The sequence below is a fragment of the Pithys albifrons genome, chromosome 14 (assembly GCF_047495875.1).
Source record: "Pithys albifrons albifrons isolate INPA30051 chromosome 14, PitAlb_v1, whole genome shotgun sequence".
Taxonomy (NCBI): domain Eukaryota; kingdom Metazoa; phylum Chordata; class Aves; order Passeriformes; family Thamnophilidae; genus Pithys; species Pithys albifrons.
The window spans coordinates 20,366,954-20,382,297 of NC_092471.1; the positions used below are offsets into that span (position 1 = coordinate 20,366,954).

Genomic DNA, 15,344 nt, shown 5'->3' on the forward strand with positions numbered 1-15,344 from the left:
CCTTTTCCTTTGGACTCGAAGGAACCACGTGGGGCTCAGCACAGGGGCCACCAAACCCCCCTGTGTTTGTGTCCCAGGGGGTGGGTTACACTGCTGGGTTTGGGGGTTAAACCCAATTGCTCTTTGTGCCATTGCATTTATGGTAATATTGTTATTAAATTGTAACTCTGAGTTATGATCTCTTGTGTGTTGGGTTTGTTTCTCCTGCTGGTTTCCCTTTAAACCAGCACAGGACCCATCCCATGAAAAATTATTTCCAGGGCATTTCCCTTGGAAGTGCCACGAGCTCAGCCACGTTTGGGGCTTTATTCCAAAGTGTCTCTGCTGAGCTCCTCCCAAGCATTTTCAAAGGAGAAAGTAAACTGAAACTCCCCTTAATCCATGGAAAAGTTCACCAGCTCCAACCCATCCTGCTCTTCCAGGCAGAGATGCCCTTACACCAGCAGGAAACTGGAATTTTCTGAAGGGGACCATTTCTAATCAGAGATATCCCGGTGGTTCAGGCACAAGGCAATGACCCAATGCATCCCTTCCCTTGAGATGAGGAACACTCTGGAGCAAACCAAGCCTGGGAGTCACAACAGCCATTGCTCCACTCTGCTTTTTCCACCTGGAGAGGCAAAGGAGCCCCCCTTTGTGCTCCTTGGAATCCTGAACAGCCCCTGGTTGCCATCCCCGAAAAGCTGAGCTGCAAAATGCTCTAAACAAGCTGTTTGCTGCTGTCAGAGGAGGAGGGGAAGGTCTGGAAACAGCCCCAAGTGCTTTATTAATTCCTTTGGCTTTGCTGAGGGAGAACAGGGGGCTGGATCCAGGCTCTGGTTTTAGCTGGTTGCTATTGAAAGGAAATTTTCCCTGGAAACCCATTAATACAATGTGGAGAGGGAGGCTGAAATTACACTTAATCTTGAAATATTGTTTGAAAACGGGAAATTAAAATGTTTCATTTGAGAGCTGCAGAGAGAAACGCATTTTTCACTTGCCAAAAAAGGGGTTTTCAACCCCATTTCCTGTACTGCCTGATGAATTCCCAACCAGTTTTAATTAACCCTAAACCTGCATTTCTGATAAATTTGACACCACTCCTTAATTAACCCCAAAACTTGCATTTTTTTTCCAGCAAAGGAATGATTTACCTGAGCACGTTTGCAAAGATCCTTTTAGGAGGCAAATTGAAATAATAATTAAAGGCAGAATTAAAACCCCTCCTTTGTGCTTGGAATACAGGGGGGAAAAATCCCTTCCTCTTATGTTAAGTCAACAAAGTGGTGGATAATGGAGAGCAGGTAATACATTTTCCTGAGGGCTTTTAGATAAAGGCCATCAAAGAGGCTTTTAAGGAAACCCAAAAGCCAAAGGGGGATTGTTTAACTCCCACTGGGTATTAAAAGCTTATTGAGACAGAGAAAAGCAGAAAGGGATTCAAGAGTTCATTCTCAACATATAAATAATACAATAATTGGATGGCCCTGGGAGTCCAGCTCAGGAGGAAGGTCTTTCATTAACAATACAAGGGGAAAAGGGTGAGCAGTCAAGTGGAAAAGTTGTGAAGGGAATAAGAAATGGGATGGGCTGGGGGAGGTGGGTGGAAGGGACCTGGAGGAGCAGCTGATGAAGGGTCTGCCAGGGAGGGCAATGGAATGGCCAACAGGGCAAAGGAATGAGCCTTGGTGTCCCAGTTCAGCAAACTGGGACCAGTTTATCCCTGTGTGGGTGTGACCAAAGCTGGGCATTCCAAACCCTCTGGGCCATTGCCCAGCAACTGTTCCCAATGGCCCATTGGCAGCAGCTGCCCAGGGCACAGCTGAGCCCTCAGGCTGGGAGCTGGCTGGGAAAGAAGCCTGGCAGAGGAGCTGGGAGAACTGCCCTGCAGGGACTCCTTGGCACCTCCACACCCACCTGAGGGCTCAGCTCTGCTCAGGGGCCAGCAACCATTCCAAAATCCCCCCTGACTCCCAGAGTCAGATCCCCCAGTGTGGAACTCCCTGCCCTGGGGGAGGCACTGGGGGCTCCCACCTAAACCTGAGGGGAGACAATCTTGGGGTCTGGGGACCTCTGGGACCACTCACTGGATCCAGAGGAGGAGCAGCCCCTGGCCAGGAGGAGCCCCCCACTCTCCACCAGACTGTGCCATCATCTGCACCAACAGGTTTGTCCCTTCCTTTTCCTTTGGACTCGGGGGAACCACGTGGGGCTCAGCACAGGGGCCACCAAACCCCCCTGTGTTTGTGCCCCAGGGGGTGGGTTACACTGCTGGGTTTGGGGGTTAAACCCAATTTCTCTTTGTGCTATTGCATTTATTGTAATATTTTTATTAAATTGTAACTCTGACTTACAATCTCTTGTGTGTTGGGTTCGTTTCTCCTGCTGGTTCCCCTTTAAACCAGCACAGGACCCATCCCTGGGAGTGTCCAAGGCCAGACTGGACGGGGCTTGGAACAACCTGGGCTGGTGGGAGGTGTCCCTGCCATGGCAGGGGTGGGATGGGATGATCTTTAAGGTCCCTTCCAACCCAGCCCCCTCTGGGACTCTGCTGGCCCGGTGCAGGGATGAAGTGCTGGCTCAGCAGTCAGAGGGGCACACCCAGCAAGGGGCAAGGGGGAAACCACCACAGAACATATAAAAAATACACCTTCAGGGAGTGGAGTGAAGCCCCAAACTCAGTCCTGGCAGCTTGGGAGGGGAATAGGCAAAATTAAACTCAGCCCAAAGCCAATCAGTGAAACTGGGAGAGGCATAAAAGGAGTTTTAAAGGGGGAGGGTGAGATGAGGACAGTCCAAGGCAAAGAGGAGAGAAAAAAGGAGAAAGCTGAAGGAATCCTTGCAAATAATGTAAAAATATGTTGTTTTAATGGAAAAAGTAAGTAGGTCCTCCTTCTAAAATTAATTTAGACAAAATTGGCCCAGAGAATCTCAGGATGGTTTAGTTGGAGGGGACCTTAAAGCTCATCCAGTGCCACCCCTGCCATGGGCAGGGACACCTCCCACCAGCCCAGGCTGCTCCAAGGGAAGGGACATCAAGGACCATCTCATCCCACCCCCTGCCATGGGCAGGGACACCTCCTACCAGCCCAGGCTGCTCCAAGCCCCATCCAGCCTGGCCTTGGACACTCCCAGGGACGGGGCAGCCACAGCTGCTCTGCCCAACCTGTGCCAGGGCCTGCCCACCCTCCCAGCCAGGAATTCCTCCCCAACATCCCATCAATCCTGCTCCCTTTCAGTTTGAAGTCATTCCCCCTTGTCCTGTCACTCCAAGCCCTTGTAAAAGGTCTTCTCACTGAACACGACACAGAAACCCCAACGCTCTGGGGGGTTTGGCATCACCCCCAAACTGAGGTGGAGGGGGAATTCTCCTGGAGTGGCACTCACTCAAGCAGAGCAGGGTTTTCCTGGCCTGAAATCTCCCCCCCAGGCACTGTCAGGTCAGGACACAGAGCTGCTGCCTGCTGACAAATCCTCTCCTCCTGATCCTGTTCCCTAATGGAATAGGCTGAGTTTCCAGCCTGACTCTTTGTAGGGGGGCCAGGGCAGGTAATCCCTGCTGGGTTTGCATGATTAGAAAGCTTTGCAGTTTCTCTTTAACATCATTTGGGTCTAATTTGATTTCTGAATGTATCAAATTCTGGGTTCACCTTTCTGAGGGAGGAGAGATGAGCAGATGATGGTGAGGAAGCCCAGAGGGAGATGGGCAGGAGGAGACACCTGGGGAAGAAAAGGGGCAGGAGATGGATGGAAAGCACCATAACCACAAGGGATCAGACTCTCTGGTCCAACCTCTCCTGCCTCTGCCCACCCTCAGAAACCCACTCCCTGCAGCACATCTTTAAAGGACCAGGGGCAAGGGCAGGGGGCTTTGTGCCCCTTTGCTTTGGGCAGAATTAATCAAAGAATTGCAGCACCCCAGGCTTTGAGGTTGGAGCTAAATCCCTTTAAATCGGTGTCACTGGGCTCCCATCCACCCATTATTTAAATAAACAGCTTGTTTTTTTATTTTATTGGAGTCCAGTCTTTGAAAGGAAAAAAAAAAAAGAAAAAAAGGACCAAATGAACCAACCAAAAAAAAATAAAAGCCCAGGATTTTGTTTCAATGACAGGAAACAAAATGAAGCTTTGCTGTTACATCTCCTTGGCAGCTTTGCAGGCAGGTGAGGGGAGGGCAAAGCCAGCCTGGGAAACATGAGGGACCTCCAGGAGCAAAGCCAAGGGAGAGAGACAAGCCTGTCCCTGTCTCCTTCCTGCTAAAATTCCCATCGAGGCAGATTTCAGTGTTGTTGTGACTTCCTCATCCCTGGGAGTGTCCCAGGCCAGGCTGGACAGGGCTTGGAGCAGCCTGGGCTGGTGGGAGGTGTCCCTGTTCATGGCAGGGGGTGGCACTGAGTGGGCTTTAAGGTCCCTCCCAACCCAAACCATTCTGTTATTCCAGAGTTCTGTGTCAGTCTGGGACTACTGGAATTGCTCATGAGCAGCCACAACCTCACAGGTTACTGGGGTGCAGAAGTCACTGAATCACAGAATCATGGAATGGATTGGGTTGGAAAAGACCTCCGAGATCATCAAGTCCAACCCTTGGTCCAACCCCACTGTGATCACCAGCCCAGGGCACAGAGTGCCCTGGGCTGGTGATCACAGTAGGGTTGGAGCAAGATATGGTTGGATCAAGACATGGTTGGATCAAGACATGGTGATCACAGTAGGGTTGGAGCAAGATATGGTTGGATCAAGACATGGTTGGATCAAGACATGGTGATCATAGTAGGGTTGGATCAAGACATGGTTGGATCAAGACATGGTGGATTCTCACTCAGTGCCACATCCATAGAATCACAAAATCACAGAATGGATTGGGTTGGAAAAGCCCTCCAAGATCATCAAGTTCAACCCTTGGTCCAACTCCAGTCCCTTTACCAGATCATGGCACTCAGTGCCACGGCCAAGCTCAGCTGAAAAACCTCCAGGGATGGGGAATCCACCCCCTCTCTGGGCAGCCCATTCCAATCCCTGAGCACTCTCTCTGCAAAGAATTTCTTTCTGCTCTCCAACTTCAATTTCCCCTGGCAGAGCTTGAGCCCATCGTGCCCCCTTGTCCTATTGCTGAGTGCCTGGGAGAAGAGACCAACCCACACCTGGCCAGAACTTCCCTTCAGGTAGGTCACCAAGAGCCTGTTTGGGTAGTTCAGTTGCCTGCCAGAGTCCTCCACGCTGTTTATCACACGAAAAGATGTAGAAATTTGGGTGCTGGGCTTATCCCCCCCTCAGGCATTTCCTGCAGGAAGCCAAGGGAGATGCCAGGGCAGACCAGGCCCAGGGCAGGAGCTCCAGGAGCAGGGGCTGGGCAGGCAGAGGAGAGGGAGAGCAGGAGGTCAGAGATAAGGAAATGAGGGAGCAGCACCCTCTGCTTGGTCACACTGCAGGGCTCCAGGGGGCAAGGGCAGGGCAAGAACCTGGCTGCAGGGAAGGACATGGGGTACACCTGGAGGCAGGTGAAGAACATCTCTGTGTACACCTGGATGCTGGTGAGGACATTCCTGGGAACACCTGGATGCTGGGAAGGACATCCCTGAGTACAGCTGGATGCAGGAGAAGAACATCCCTGGGAACACCTGGATGTAGGGGAGGACATCCCTGTGTACACCTGGATATAGGTGAGGACATCCCTGGGAACACCTGGATGCAGAGAAGGACATCCCTGGGAACACCTGGATGCAGGTGAGGACATCCCTGGGTACACCTGAATGCAGGTGAGGACATCCCTGGATACACCTGGATGCAGGTGAAGACATCCCTGGGTACACCTGAATGCAGGTGAGGACATCCCTGGATACACCTGGATGCAGGTGAGGGCATCTCTGTGAACACCTGGATGCAGGAAAGGACATCCCTGAGTACACCTGGCTGTAGGGAAGGACATCCCTGTGTATGCCTGGATGCAGGTGAGGGCATCCCTGGATACACCTGGATGCAGGTGAGGACATCCCTGGATACACCTGGATGCAGGTGAGGACATCCCTGTGCACACCTGGATGCAGGTGAAGACATCCCTGTGTACACCTGGATGTAGGTGAGGACATCCCTGGATGCAGGTGAGGACATCCCTGTGCACACCTGGATGCAGGTGAGGACATCCCTGGATACACCTGGATGCAGGTGACGACATCCCTGTGAACACCTGGATGCAGGTGAGGACATCCCTGCATACACCTGGATGCAGGTGAGGACATCCCTGTGAACACCTGGATGTAGGTGAGGACATCCCTGTGAACACCTGGATGCAGGTGAGGACATCCCTGGATACACTTGGATGCAGGTGAGGACATCCCTGTGAACACCTGGATGTAGGTGAGGACATCCCTGGATGCAGGTGAGGACATCCCTGTGAACACCTGGATGTAGGTGAGGACATCCCTGGATGCAGGTGAGGACATCCCTGCGAACACCTGGATGCAGGTGAGGGCATCCCTGGGAACACCTTGGATGCAGGTGAGGACATCCCTGGATGCAGGTGAGGACATCCCTGGATGCAGGTGAGGACATCCCTGTGAACACCTGGATGCAGGTGAGGACATCCCTGGGTACACCAGTCAGTGCTGGGCCCAGTGAAAAAGCCTTTGCATCCAAACTGCTGGAGCCCTTTCTTCTCCTCTGTCAGGAGTTCCACATGGCAGGATATTTATTCCAGGATATTATTCCAGGCTCTGGCTGGATCCAGTGGCATCCCTGGTTAAAATACTGGCAATGCTTCTTGCCTTGGGACACCAAGATGTTGTCCCTGGTTTTACAGTCAATAATTCCAGGGGTCTGCCCAGCCAGTGGGAGGGGATGGAGGCCCCAGTCCCCCCTTTCCCAGCTCATGAGTGCAGAATCCTGGGGGATCTTCTCTGATGGATGTTTGTATAACCCTAAATCTTCCAGGGAGGGGACACAAGTGCCCCCCAGACCTTCCTGGCAAAGCTGCTGTCACTGCAGAGATGAAAAACTTTTAGTAACATCCCACCCAAACCTTCGCTACAGAGAATTGTTTATCTCCTCCTTCCTCCAGTGACCTTCTGGTACAGTTGATTACCATCCCTTTCCTAATTAAGCTCTGCCTGATGATGGGCTGTTTTCACATCTTTGACTTCCCAGACCAAACAAATCCTGCCTCTTTAACATTGCTCCGGTTACTGACCCTCATCTTGTTGTTGATGCTCCTCTGGACTCCCTCCAGCTCAGCAACACCCAGAGCAGGCAGGACCTTCCAGTCCCACCTCAGGCTGAGGAGAACAACCTACCCCAGGTCTGCCACCACTCTGGGTACTGCAAACCCAGAAAGGGACCTTGGAGTACTAATTGACAGGAAGCTCAACATGAGCCAACAGTGTGCCCAGGTGGCCAAGAAGGCCAATGGGATCCTGGCCTGTATCAAAAATAGCGTGACCAGCAGGCCCAGGGCAGTGACCCTTCCCCTGGACTCAGCACTGGGGAGGCCACACCTTGAGTGTTGTGTTCAGTTCTGGGCCCCTCAGGTCAGGAAAGAGATTGAGGGGCTGGAGCGGGGCCAGAGAAGAGCAACGAGGCTGGAGAAGGGACTGGATGTGGCACTGAGTGTCCTCTGAAACACCTCCAGGGACAGAGAATCCAACATGTCTTGATCCAACCCCACTGTGATCACCAGCCCAGGGCACAGAGTGCCCTGGGCTGGTGATCACAGTAGGGTTGGGTCAAGAGTTGGACTTGGAGATCTCAGAGGTCTCTTCCAACCCAACTGAGAAGAGCAACGAGGCTGGAGAAGGGACTGGAGCACAAGCCCTGTGGGGAGAGGCTGAGGGAGCTGGGGGTGTTCAGCCTGGAGAAGAGGAGGCTCAGAGGTGACCTCAGCACTGTCTGGAACTGCCTGAAGGGAAGTTCTGGCCAGGTGGGGGTTGGTCTCTTCTCCCAGGCACTCAGCAATAGGACAAGGGGGCACGATGGGCTCAAGCTCTGCCAGGGGAAATTGAAGTTGGAGATCAGAAAGAAATTCTTTACAGAGAGAGTGCTCAGGCATTGGAATGGGCTGCCCAGAGAGGGGGTGGATTCCCCATCCCTGGAGGTTTTTCAACTGAGCTTGCCGTGGCACTGAGTGCCATGATCTGGTAAAGGGACTGGAGTTGGACCAAGGGTTGGACTCGATGATCTTGGAGGTCTTTTCCAACCCAATCGATTCTATGATTCTAAACACACCCCTGGACACTCCCCCACCCTTTGGACCTCCTGTCCTGAAGCTCAGAGCCACCCATGGGCTTGACACAGGTCCCTGATGATGAAAATCCCAACCCCAGCCCCTCTGCAGAGCCCCCGGCATCTCCCACAGCTCCTTCCCTGCCCAGGGGTGAACTGGTGACAACCACTGGGAGATATTGAAGAGCCGACTGTGCATTTGCACCCCACTGATTTTTTCAAACACTTTTTTCTCAGTGCAAGTGCTGCCAACCCCTGCTCAGAACATCTCTGGGCTCTTCTTGTCCTGAGGGACAAGTTCCTGAGGGAACTTCTTGCTGCCTGCCCAGCTCAGTTAACTCCAGCCCCCTCACAGGCGACTATTTTGGGCAGGAAACCTCAAGATCAGCAGCGAGACTGTGGGGAGAAGTGGGTGGGCAAGGAATGTTTGAGTGGGTGTGGCTGCAGAACTCTGGGGCTCGTGTTTGAGCCTCAGCTCAGGAGGTTCTCAGGAGCTCGGGAGGTTCTCAGGAGCTCGGGAGGTTCTAAGGGGTTCAGGATGTTCTCAGGAGCTCGGGAGGTTCTCAGGAGGTTCTCAGGATCTCAGGAGGTTCTCAGGAGCTCAGGAGGTTCTCAGGGGCTCGGGAGGTTCTCAGGAGGTTCTCAGGATCTCAGGAGGCTCTCAGGAGCCCAGGAGGTTCTCAGGAGCTCAGGAGGGTCTCAGGAGTTTGGGAAGTTCTCAGGATCTCAGGACGTTCTCAGGAGCTCAGGAGGTTCTCAGGGGCTTGGGAGATTCTCAGGAGCTCAGGAGGTTCTCAGGATCTCAGGAGGTTCTCAGGGGCTCAGGAGGTTCTCAGGAGTTCAGGAAGTTCTCAGAAGCACAGGAGGTTCTCAGGGGCTCAGGAGGTTCTCAGGATCTCAGGAGGTTCTCAGGGGCTCAGGAGATTCTCAGGGGCTTGGGAGGTTCTCAGGAACTCGGGAGGTTCTCAGGGGCTCAGGAGATTCTCAGGAGCTCAGGAGATTCTCAGGGGCTCAGGAGATTCTCAGGGACTCGGGAGGTTCTCAGGGGCTCAGGAGGTTCTCAGGAGCTCAGGAAGTCCTCAGGGGCTCAGGAGGTTCTCAGGAGCTTGGGAGGTTCTCAGGAGCACAGGAGGTTCTCAGGGGCTCAGGAGATTCTCAGGGGCTCAGGAGGTTCTCAGGAGCTCAGGAGATTCTCAGGGGCTCAGGAGGTTCTCAGGATCTCAGGAGGTTCTCAGGATCTCTGGAGGTTCTCAGGAGCTCGGGAAGGTCTCAGGAGCTCGGGAGGTTCTCAGGAGCTCGGGAGGTTCTCAGCTTGCTCCTGAGGTATCTTGACTGAAATGCCACCTGTGGGTCTGGAAACTGTTTTTTCACACTCAGAGCCTGCTGACTGTGGTGGGAGGAGCTTGGAGAGGAGCAAGAACGAGGTAAAAGCTGTACCCTGGGCTCAGAGCCAGCTCCAGCTCTGGGCATGGCTTTTGGGAACATCCTGGCACAGCCACGGGGCTTCTGGGCAGAAAAATGCCACCCAGTGCCAGGGAGGGGCTGAGGCTGCTCTACCCAAGGGAAACCAGAGCCCAGCAGGGGGACAGGGAGTGAGGGGTGTCCACAAACCCCTTTGGATCCAGAGCCCAGCAGGGGGACAGGGAGTGAGGGATGTCCACAAACCCCTTTGGATCCAGAGCCCAGCAGGGGGACAGGGAGTGAGGGGTGTCCACAAACCCCTTTGGATCCAGAGCCCAGCAGGGGGACAGGGAGTGAGGGGTGTCCACAAACCCCTTTGGATCCAGAGCCCAGCAGGGGGACAGGGAGTGAGGGGTGTCCACAAACCCCTTTGGATCCAGAGCCCAGCAGGGGGACAGGGAGTGAGGGGTGTCCACAAACCCCTTTGGATCCAGAGCCCAGCAGGGGGACAGGGAGTGAGGGGTGTCCACAAACCCCTTTGGATCCAGAGCCCAGCAGGGGGACAGGGAGTGAGGGGTGTCCACAAACCCCTTTGGATCCAGAGCCCAGCAGGGGGACAGGGAGTGAGGGGTGTCCACAAACCCCTGTAGAACCAGAGCCCAGCAGGGGGACAGGGAGTGAGGGGTGTCCACAAACCCCTGTGGATCCAGAGCCCAGCAGGGGGACAGGGAGTCAGGGGTGTCCACACACCCCTGTAGAACCAGAGCCCAGCAGGGGGACAGGGAGTCAGGGGTGTCCACACACCCCTGTGGATCCAGAGCCCAGCAGGGGGACAAGGAGGGGTGTCCACACACCCCTGTAGAACCAGAGCCCAGCAGGGGGACAGGGAGTGAGGGGTGTCCACAAACCCCTTTGGATCCAGAGCCCAGCAGGGGGACAGGGAGTGAGGGGTGTCCACAAACCCCTTTGGAACCAGAGCCCAGCAGGGGGCCAGGGAGTGAGGGGTGTCCACAAACCCCTTTGCTTTGCAGGGACTCTGTGCTGGCCCCCTCCTGTCCCTGCTGCCCCTGGGGCTGGCTGGGCAGAGCCTTTCCTGACCAATCAAAGGTGCCCAAAGCACACAGCATGTCCTGCACTCACTCAGCTGCTGGCTGCAAGTTCTGAACTGTCACTGCCCAATCATCCTGTGGGCAAGTGCAGAGCTCCAGATCACGGGGGTTTAGTGTGTAGGGTGGTTCAGGATGGCTGTGGGCACAGCCAGGGACTCCTGCCAGAGCACCCCAGGAACTGGCCCCTCTCCAGGTGATTTTGTGGTTCCTGGATAAGTTTAACTGTGCTTTGCCTCTGGTGTCATTGGGTTTGGCTGAAAGAAGGTTGGGTGGGCACTGGGGATGGCACTGGATGAGGAACACCTTGGGCACATGGCAGGAGTAGCCATGCCATGCCATGCCATGCCTTGCCATCCCATGTCATCCCATGCCATGCTATGCCATGCAATCCCATCCCATCCCAAGCCATGCCATGCCATGCCATGCCATACATTCCCATCCCATCCCATCCCATGCCAAGCCATGCCATCCCGTCCCATCCCATCCCATGCCAAGCCATGCCAAGCCATGCCATCCCATGCCATGCCATGCCATGCCATGCCATCCCATCCCATCCCATCCCATGCCAAGCCATGCCAAGCCATGCCATGCCATGCCATCCCATCCCATCCCACCCCATCCCATCCCATCCCATCCCATCCCACCCCATCCCATCCCATCCCATCCCATCCCATCCCATCCCACCCTCCTTGCTGATGGACAGGAAGGAGCTGCTGGGGAAAGGGGGGAATGCAGACGCTGCTCCAGATGGTTTGGGGTGTCCAGAGAAGACTCTCTGCTCCTGTTCCTGCTTGCACCACATCTGTGTCCCTCTGCCTTCCCCCACCCTGTGCTCAGACAGGACTTGGGAAGGGACCTGGGGCACAGAATGTGCCAGAAGGGCAGAACTGGGAGGGAGAACTGGAAAACATCTTCCCCAAGAGAAAAAAAGGCTCCAGGTCAGGAAAGGTTTGGCTTTGAAGTGTGCAGGGGTTGCACTGCCCTGGGCAGGGACACCTCCCACCAGCCCAGGCTGCTCCAAGCCCTGTTCAACCTGGCCTTGGACACTCCCAGGGATGGGGCAGCCACAGCTGCTCTGGGCACCTGTGCCAGGGCCTGCCCACCCTCACTGTCAAAAAACTTCTTCCTTATTTCCAGTCTAAATCTTCCCTCTTTCAGTTTAAACCCACTATCCCTTGTCCTGTTGCAGCAGACTCAGCTCAGAAGCACAAAAACCAGTCCCAGCCAGGCAGAGATTGGAGCTGCAGGCCCAGCTTTAAATCTAAAATCATTTATTCTGGGCTATTTTTGGGGTTTCCTTTGCTCTCCCTGGGGTTTCCAGGTTTGTCCCTGCTCCAGCAAGGCTCAGATTCCCTCAAGAAGTCCCTGCATCCTCCCCAGTGGGGCTGAGCCCCAAGAACTCCTTTCCTGAGTGACTCTCCCTCTGTCCCAAGGTCTCCTCCTGGTTTTCCAGGGCTGAGCTAACGCTGAAAGCTCCCAGACAAGCAGCTTCCTCAGGAAGTACCATCCTGGAAAAGGCAGCCCAAGAGAGAAAACCCAACTCCCCTGAGCCACAGAAACCAACCCAAACCTGCAATTTCTCCCTTGCTGTCTGCAAAGGGCCAGGGCTGCGTTTGGCCAAAGGGTAAAACACAGGGTAGGGATGTTATTTTTGGGAACGGCTGAGCTCCCTCCAGGCTCCCGAGGAGCAGCTCCATCCCCAGGGGCTGGTGGTGCAGGAGCAGGGCTGGGCTGCGGTCCCTCCTCCCCCCCCGGGATGGCCTCGGGCTCCGGGACAATGACACAATGACTGTGGTGCAGGTGGCGCTGAGTAACTCCAGACACCATCGCATCTGAATGGAATTCTCTCCTCCTCCCCAGCCCTAAGAGCTGCTCTGTGCTGGGAATTCAGGCTGGGGGTTACTGGTGAGGGGTTTGTCTGCCGTGGATTTGGGCTGTCTGTGGTCAGGGGACCCTCCACCATCACTGAGGACCCTCCACCATCAACCCTAATGGAGCTGAGCTGCTTCCTGAAGCTCCAGGGAGGTTCAGGAGCTGTTCCCAGGACATTGATCCTGCCTGAGGCTGGATGCCCTTGCTCTGGGGTCAGCACAAATCACACAGTCCCAGAACGGTTTGGGCTGGGAGGGAACTCACACCTCCTGGACTGTCACAGGTGCTGGGGACAACCAGACTTTGACACCCAACTTGAGGGCAACGGGTCTGTTTGGAAGGTGCAACCTCAGCCCCCTCCAGGTGCTGGCCTGGCACCCAGAGTGCCCTCCTTGCTGGAGTGCTGCCATGTGGAGAATGGAGGGAGCAGGCCCTGGGGAACACTCTCCTGCTGCTTTCCCACTTTGCTGACTTCCAAGGACGTGGCCCATGATTTGGCAGCTCAAGACCAGAGCTCAGCCCGAGCACACTCAGTGCTGCAGTTGCTCTCAGCTCCTCCTGAGGTTTCATCCAGGATCTTATTAATTATCTGAGAGTACACAGAGCTGCTGATCTTATCCTTGGTGGGACCTCCACCAGCACAGGAGGTCACAGTGACCACTCTGAGCCTGGGGGTGTCTGTAATTTGGGCCTTGAGCCTCCTTTGCCCTGGGTGAGCCAGATGTGTCCCTCCTGCAGGGACACAGCAACCCCTTGGGGGATGTGTCCAAAAAACAGTTACCCCATGCCAGAGGGCAGGGTTGGGTGGGACACTGGCATGAAATCCTTCCCTGGGAGGGTGGGCAGGCCCTGGCACAGGTTGGGCAGAGCAGCTGTGGCTGCCCCATCCCTGGGAGTGTCCAAGGCCAGGCTGGACAGGACTTGGAGCAGCCTGGGCTGGTGGGAGGTGTCCCTGCCCATGGCAGGGGTGGCACTGGATGGGCTTTAAGGTCCCTCCCAACTCAAACCATCCTGGAATTCAGTGACATGATGATTCCAAGAAGATGCTGCTCCAGGGATTCAGTGGCAGTTGGGGGTCAGCCCTCCCAGGAGGTGGCAGATCCCTGTGTGGGGAGAGGCCAGAAGAAAAGGGGCTCCTCCAGGAGGAACCAGCACCACTGGGGGCTCTGCCAGCAAACCTGGCAGCAAGGGGAGGTTCCCTGGCTCCTGCCAACCCGCAGCTGGACAGGGGACAGGACGGTTTGTCCTTCCTTTTCATGGCACTGATGGATGACCTGGGTCAGCCCTGGAGGGAGGGAGAGAGGGAGGGAGGGAGAGGAACTGCTCATGATCAAAGTCCCTGGTGCCAAGACCTCATCCCTCCTGGCACATACAAATAATACCCCATTGGAAGGAAACAGCTTCTCTTTGCCTGGGTCTGCAAAATTCTCTGGGAGGGGGACTCAGAAACAGCCCTGAAGTGAGGCAGCTGGAGGGGTACGAAGTACTTGGCATAAGGCAACAAGCCCTTTCCATAACCCTGAAGTTCTTGGTCCATTTCCAGCTTTTCAGCCTTCTGAGAAGTGCTTTCCTGGCCCCTCTCACTGGTGTGACTTCTAGAAGACTGGGAATCCTTCCAAACCAGGACCTGGGGATTTCAGTTCCCCTGGAGCAAAATTAGAGTTAAAAGGCTGCAGCGTGGGGCGTCTGCTTCATTTTTTGTTTTGTTCCCCCGGAGGGTTTGTGGTAAATCCTCTCCGGGCATGCAAAGAACAATAATGATGGGGGAACGCCCAGGGGGAAACATTGGCTGCACCCTCAGCGTGCTCAGCTTTGGATTCACTCCATGAAAGGGAGTGAAGGCAAACGAGATGTTTCCAGTGACACGGAGGAGGAGCTGCAAAAGCAGCTGCGTTGTGTGTGAATTGAAACAAAAAGAAATGAATTGCAAGTTCTGCAGAAAAAATAAAGAACTCAGGAATGTCAGGGAGGCTCTGCCTGCTCCAAACCCGCTGCTGGAGCTCTGGGGGTGCCCGTGGCATCTCCGCTTCCCCAGCAGTGCCCACAGGGGGATAATGGGGGGCAGTGGCATCTCCGCTTCCCCAGCAGTGCCCACAGGGGGATAATGGGGGGCAGTGGCATCTCCCCTTCCCCAGCAATGCCCACAGGGGGATAATGGGGGGCAGTGGCATCTCCCCTTCCTCAGCAATGCCCACAGGGGGTACTGGGGGGGCAGTGGCATCTCCGCTTCCCCAGCAGTGCCCACAGGGGGATAATGGGGGGCAGTGGCATCTCCTGTTCCCCAGCAACGCCCACAGGGGGATAATGGGGGGTAATGGTGTTCCCCCTGTGGCATTTCCCCTTCTCCAGCAATGCCCACAGGGGGGTACTGGGGGGCACTGAAGTTGCCCCGTGGCATCTCCTCGTCCTCAGCAATGCCCACAGGGGGGTACTGGGCAGCACTGGGGTTCCTCCGTGGCATTTCCCCTTCCCCAGCAAAGCCTGCAGGGGGATACTGGGGGGCACTGGGGTTGCCCTGTGGCATGTCCCCTTTCCCAGCAACGCCCAGAGGGGGATACTGGGGGGCACTGGTGTTCCCCCCGGCATCTCCCCTTCCCCAGCAATTCCCACAGGGGGATAATGGGGGGCACTGTGGTTGCCCCGTGGCATCTCCTCGTCCTCAGCAATGCCCACAGGGGGATACTGGGGGGCACTGGGGTTGCCCCGTGGCATCTCCTCGTCCTCAGCAATGCCCACAGGAGGGTACTGGGGGGCACTGGTGTTCCCCCTGGC

General features: G+C 55.3%; 1 protein-coding gene across 1 annotated transcript in view; it reads right to left on the reverse strand.

The window, feature by feature from the left end:
* Nucleotides 1-6,419, reverse strand: part of LOC139678375 (uncharacterized) — a 28,485-nt gene extending 22,066 nt beyond the window's left edge. Inside the window, exon 1 of the mRNA XM_071569158.1 lies at nucleotides 6,194-6,419. Within this exon, the coding sequence (XP_071425259.1) occupies nucleotides 6,194-6,419 (226 nt within the window). The remainder of the gene's footprint in view (nucleotides 1-6,193) is intronic.
* Nucleotides 6,420-15,344: the final 8,925 nt, after the last annotated feature.